General features: G+C 58.7%; 1 protein-coding gene across 1 annotated transcript; it reads left to right on the top strand.

The window, feature by feature from the left end:
* Positions 1 to 1,832: 1,832 nt before the first annotated feature.
* On the top strand, positions 1,833 to 6,012 carry FGF4 (fibroblast growth factor 4; the record flags this gene model as incomplete). The annotated part of the gene is made up of 3 exons (XM_082477187.1): positions 1,833 to 2,172; positions 2,780 to 2,883; positions 3,429 to 6,012. The coding sequence occupies 3 exons, from the start codon at positions 1,833 to 1,835 to the stop codon at positions 3,603 to 3,605; spliced, it is 621 nt and encodes a 206-aa protein (XP_082333313.1). The 3' UTR covers positions 3,606 to 6,012.
* Positions 6,013 to 6,238: the final 226 nt, after the last annotated feature.

Here is a 6,238-nt window from a genome sequence, read left to right as displayed (position 1 = left end):
CCGGACTGAAGGAGGGGAGCCCGCCTTCCAAGCAGTTTTGCAAATGGGGGTTTAGGGGCCCAGAGGTGGCAGGACTTGCCCAGGCCACACAGAGAGCTAGGCACAGGGCTGGGGCAGGTTCTGGTCTCCCGTGCCCCATGGGGGTGAGGGGGCCCAGGGTCCAAGCAGCTGCAGAGCTGACCTTATAGCCGTGACTGGCAGCCCTGAGTCGGTACCTGGCCTCCCAGGAAGGCTCAGCCTGGATGGCCAATGCTTGTTCAGGCTGCAGGCCCAGAGGGAGCAAAGGCTCTTACCGAGAAGTCTGGAGACCAGGTGCTGGTCCGGCCAAGGCCACTCACTGAGCCTTGGGTGCCCCCTTTCTGGCCTCAAGCCAGAGACCTCCAACCTCCTAGGTCCCCTCTGTGGTCTGAATGAGCCCCAGCAGGGTTCAGAGGTCGGTCCAAGGGCTCCTCAGGCAGGAATGGGGTGGGAGGTGGGGAGGCTGAAAAGGCCCGGGGATGATGTCTCTGGTCACAGGTGCTGGTGGCCGCAGGGGGTAGGGAGGGCTCCGGGCCCCCTGCAGTGGTGGCTGGGCGGGACCTGCTGGGAGGTGACAGCAAGGCTCCTCAGGTACAACTGAGAACAGGGATTTTCACACCTAGGTGAGCCAGCATCTAGCTGGACCCCGCCCCCATCAGGCCATAATGGGCACAGAGGGGGGTGGGGACAGCAGGTGGGGGAAGGGAGCCTTCCAAAAGCCTGGCCTGGGTCCCAGCTAGGTTGGCTTCTGACTATGGCACTTGAATATTCCTGCTGCAGAATTAAAGGGGAGGGGGACAAAGGGTGTCCCCTGTGGCCCTGGCCCCTGTCCTTGCATGGGTGTGTGTGTAGGGGGTGCAGTGCTGTGGCCTCCCGGGGTGCACCAGCTCACCCCGTCTTCTCTTAGCACCGCCCACTCAGGTCCCCTGCTCAGGTGATGCCTCCACCTGGTATACACAGCCCCATCCCTGAATCACCCAGAGCGCAGGTGGCCAAACCCAGGCCCTTGCCTCCCTCCACCCTGTAGCGCTGGATTCTTCCTTACAGGCTCAGGCGCTCCTGGCGATTACTGCCCTTACCCGCCCCTCATTCCCAGGTGGGTCCACAGGGTCCCAGCGAAGGAACAAGTTCCGGGGAGTCCCTGAAAGGCAAAGCGCAAGGAGTGACTTCTCTGAGCTGAGGGTACCAGATGAGGGCGGCACCCAAGCCGCTGGAACAGAGGCGGAGAAGGGGCCCCACGGAGACGGGACAGGCAGGGACAAAGTGGAAGAAGCAAAACTTCGGCTGCAAGACGAGAGTGGAGGAGACGCGAGGGTCGGGACCAACAGGTCCATGGGCCCAGCGAAGCCAGGGGTGGGGGCCGGGGACCCTCCAGGTGGCACTCGCGGCGCTAGTCCCCGGCCTCCTCCCCTCCCCCAGCCCTGATTGGCAGGCGGCCTGCGACCAGCCGCGAGCGCCACAGCGCCCCGGGCGCCCAGGAGAACGCAAACGGCCCCCTGCGGGAGTGGGGGGGGGGCGATCTGCTATATATAGTGGCTCGGCCCGGGCCGGCCCAGCGCGCAGGGAGGCGCGCACCGCTCCGCAGGGTCCCAGCCCCGGCCGTGCGTCCTTCCGCCACTGCCCGCCTCTCCATGCAGCCCGGGTAGCTCCCGGCGCCTGGGGGCTCCGTCGCTCGCCTCCGGCTTCTTCCCCGGCCGTGCACTCCCTGCCCCCGGCCCAGGCCGTGCACTCCCGCAAGCCCCGACAGGCGCAGCTCGGCCCCCGGCTTCCCGGGCGCACCGACCTACCCACGGACGCACGGCCCGAGGGCGGGGATGGCGGGGCCCGGGGCGGCCGCGGCTGCGCTGCTCCCGGCGGTGCTGCTGGCCGTGCTGGCGCCCTGGGCCGGCCGAGGGGGCGCCGCCGCGCCCACCGCACCCAACGGCACGCTGGAGGCCGAGCTGGAGCGTCGCTGGGAGAGCCTGGTGGCGCGCTCGCTGGCGCGCCTGCCGGTGGCCGCGCAGCCCAAGGAGGCTGCCGTCCAGAGCGGCGCCGGGGACTACCTGCTGGGCATCAAGAGGCTGCGGAGGCTCTACTGCAACGTGGGCATCGGCTTCCACCTCCAGGTGCTCCCAGACGGCCGCATCGGCGGCGTGCACGCGGACACGAGTGACAGTGAGTGGGGCGGGGCGGGCGGGAAGGGTCGGGGCCCGGGGCAGCGGCCGCCCCTTCCAACTCGCACCCGAAGGTCTCGGCTGACACCTGCCCGCGGGCTCTGGGAACCGGGGCGGACTCGGGTTCCGGTCCCTCTGGCGTGGGGACGCCGGGGACGCAAACGCGCTCGGCTCCTGGAGTCGCAGCAGTGACTGGCTTTGCGCAACCGAGCGGCCGAGCCCCGCCTCCCCCGCCTTCAGAAGTCCGGGCTCCGGGTGACGAATTCCAGCGCCTTCGCCCGTGGGCACTGGGAGCGCGGCGCAGCCACCGGCACCTGCGGGGGCCCGGGACGCGCGCCGGCGTTGGGGCCGGACTCGGGGGCCGCCGGGGCCACCCCTCTCCTGCCGTCCCGGACTGGGCGCGGCCGCCGCTGGGCCGGCCCTGGGGGCGAGCCCGCTGGGCTCCGGGGGCCCTTCGGGGGCGACCTGCGCCGGGGACCCGGGTCCTCTACACTCACCGCCACCCCAGAAGTGGGCGTCCCGGAGGCGCGCAGGCAGAGGAGGGGGCCAGGTCGGGCGGCGAGGGCCGAGGGTCCCGTGCCCGGGAATGACCCGCGCCCCGCCCCCAGGCCTGCTGGAGCTCTCGCCCGTGGAGCGGGGAGTGGTGAGCGTCTTCGGCGTGGCCAGCCGGTTCTTCGTGGCCATGAGCAGCAGGGGCAAGCTCTACGGCTCGGTGAGTACCGCGGGGCCCGGCCGAGCAGCCGGGCGGGATCGTGACGCCTCCAGGCCCCCCGACACCGGGATGTGGAACTGCGGTGGGCTCACAGGATTGGAAGCAACCCCCTCCAAGGCCCTGAGGCAGTGCGACTGACCCCGGGCCAGCCCAAACAAGAGGCACGGCCCCAAGACGGGGACAGCGTTCCTGCCATCCTTGAGTGGGCACTTGCCAGGCGGTCAAAGGGTGTCATTGGGAGCCCCTCACTGTAGCCCCTGGAGGGGGGGGCGGTCCCGGTGGGCAGGACTGCAGTCTTCAGGGTGGACACAGCGGTGATGAAATTTCCTGGCTGCCAGGTGCTGGGCAGGTGTCTGGAGCAGCGGCTGCTGCGAGCTGGCCGGGTACCTCTAATCACCCTGTGAAGGTCTTGGCACCCTGACTTCCCAGCAGAGGCCTCGCAGCCAGGGTGGGACTGGGAGAGAAAGGAGTCCCTGACCCCCGCCCACAGGGGTCCCTTGGCCCAGAGATGGCTCCACCTGACACCGCTTCTCCTTCCCCGCCAGCCTTTCTTCACCGATGAGTGCAAGTTCAAAGAGATACTCCTCCCCAACAACTACAACGCCTACGAGTGCTACAGGTACCCCGGCATGTTCATCGCCCTGAGTAAGAACGGGAAGACCAAGAAGGGGAACCGGGTGTCACCCACTATGAAGGTCACCCATTTCCTCCCCAGGCTGTGACCCTCAGAGCCCCCAGGAGGGGAGTGCCAAGGGCCACCTTGGTGCACTTTCTTCGGATGGACAGTTTAACTCAAGAGTAGGTGTAAGATATTTAAATTAATTATTTAAATGTGTATATATTGCCACCAGATTATTTATGGCTCTGTGGATGTGTTTTGTATTTTTCTGAAAAAAACGAACAAACAAAAAAACCCACCAAACCCTGACTTTTCTGGTAAAACAGTAGAGACCCTTCCACTGGGTTTATTTAACTTGTCAAAAAGTTGTCACAAGTGACTGCTGCTATTCCGTGTATTAAAAACCGGTGACATCAGTCTGTGACATCAACCCTGCTTTGCACTGTCCCCTGTGGTTTGGTGGTGAGCATCTCTGTGTCTGGAAAGGTTTCCTGGGGCTTTGGAAGCCAGTTAAAGGAAGCTCCCGGTCTTGGCTTCATTCCTAGCATCCTGCAGCGCCCCACTCCCTTTGTGCCCAGAAGATATTCCTCAGGACATATCGGTTTACTTCGGGTACAGAAAGCGCACTGTCGAGGCCACCACTGTCACTCTGTTTTTAGATCTGCCAGGAATGACCTTTGAACTTTGCTGCAGTCAATCTTCCTCGACCTACCAGATGGGGGAGACCCGTGGGCAACTTTATAAACTCCTGTTTTCCTTTTTCTGGATCAACCACAGCCCGTGTTTCTCTGTGGCCATTGGGGAAAAGGCAAAAACGAAGCAATTTTGTAAGATCCGTCGGAGAGGAATTGATATTGCGCTGGAAGGCTGGAAATGGACAAGATTGGGTGGATTTACAACCACTGCCAAAACCCGAGGGTGAAAGACAGTTTGTGATAGTGGAGACTTCTGATAAGTAATAGCGTATACATATATATATTTACAAAAAAACAAAAACCAAAAAACACACACACTTCCCTGTGTTTGGGAAGCTTCGGGCTAGAACTAGCTGTTCATTTTAGGTGAAATGTCCTTGTCACTGTACAAAAACACTTAAGGCAGTTTGCGTGGGGGAAGCCACTGCTTCTCTCCAGTTGCATTCCTGATTAAGTGGATTTAACATCTACCTCGAAAGCCCTTAAACCACTCATCTGGCAAAATCTGCAGAAAGCTCAGACCGGGTGTAGGAGTTTGCCATCCCAAGTGGCTTTTTTTTCCATATGTAGCCAAAAAGGATTGCAGATAGTGTTGGTGTGCCCCATTCGAACCTTGTCACGTTTGAGCTATCTTTACCCCGTGATTTACTTTTAGTAAGGATAATCATGGTGAAAATATTTGCAGACAGCTGTTAGAGTACACTATATGGTCACCAAGTAACCTTATATTTTTCTTTATATATTTTACAAATGTAACCCCTGTCGTGGAAGCAAAGATGGAAGAGGCAGGGTCGGTGAGGTTTAAATAAAGTTCCGAGGTGATGGCAAACATTTAATTTTAATGAATGACTTTTTCGAGTTTATACAAAATGACCTTAGCTTGCTACCAGAAATGCTCCGAATGTTTCCTCAAGACTTTTAATACTCTCCTAAGATGTTTCTGAACTGTCTCCCGAATTAACTTTATGGGAGTCTACAGACAGCAAGACTGGAAAAATCTGATTGGAGTTTTTGTCTTTCACATTCCTTTTTAAAACTCTTTGTTCGAATGCAAATCATCTACTTAAAATACTATTCTTAAACTGAGGCCTAGAAGAAAGAAGCCACTTAAGACAGGACCCTACATCTCAAACTGCTGTTCAGGCCAGGCAGTAAAAGTGTTTTTTAAAAAATTTTAAACCGCGCCCTAGACTCCAGGAGTTCTGAGCGTTGCTCAGAGATCTCGGTGCTGATTGCATAGGGGTGGGAGTGGGGTGGGGGGGCGGGAGTAAGGAGCTGGGATTTGTGGCCCTTCTGTATTTACTGTATTCACATAGTAACAAACCAGATTGTTTCAGATGCCTTAAATATGGGACGATGTCTTGTCTCAGAGCCCAGTCAGATTGTCAGGAACTCGGATGTCTTAAGGGCAGAACTTGGCCATCCTTGACCATGTGTATACATTCAGCGGATCGGATGTGAAGCGTGTAGAGATGTCATTGAACCTTTGAAATCTTGTAAAGTGTTTCTATTGCTGTGATGGGGATTTGAGGTTTCCGTACTTACTGCTGTTTTCAGAATCTGTCTGTAGTTTTATACAGGTGCTGACCCAGATTGTGATGTATGTGCTGTGCACATCGAAATACAGAATAAATGGAAAACATTTATCACGTGTAAAAAGAACCCCGTTGGACTTGATGGACATAATCGGGGAAGGTATCGCAAACGATTAAAACCTGCCTTGAAATGCCAAGATATGGCTCCCTCCCCCTGTCTCCCAGTGTCTATTTGAGGCCCTGAGCCTCGCCTGGCCGGGGCTGGGGGGAGCGGGCGGTGTGGAGACAGATTTTAGCCAGCTGTGTCCACACAAATGTGGCCTTGAAGACAGGAGCCTCGGGGGCGGGGCCTGGGGGGTGTGAGTGTCGCAAAGTTTTGTGATGACACTGAATCTTGCAGTTTATTCTCCTGATGGGGCTAATTCACACTATTCCCACCCAGGGACTAACCAGTGCCCCTCACCTTGGCCTGGTCCAGGCTAAAGCAATTTGTACTTTCCTGTGGG

Source organism: Balaenoptera physalus (assembly GCF_965194825.1).
Source record: "Balaenoptera physalus genome assembly, chromosome: 10".
NCBI classification, from domain to species: domain Eukaryota; kingdom Metazoa; phylum Chordata; class Mammalia; order Artiodactyla; family Balaenopteridae; genus Balaenoptera; species Balaenoptera physalus.
The sequence above is the reverse complement of the archived record's forward strand: the minus strand, read 5'-3'. Positions and strand labels throughout refer to the sequence as shown.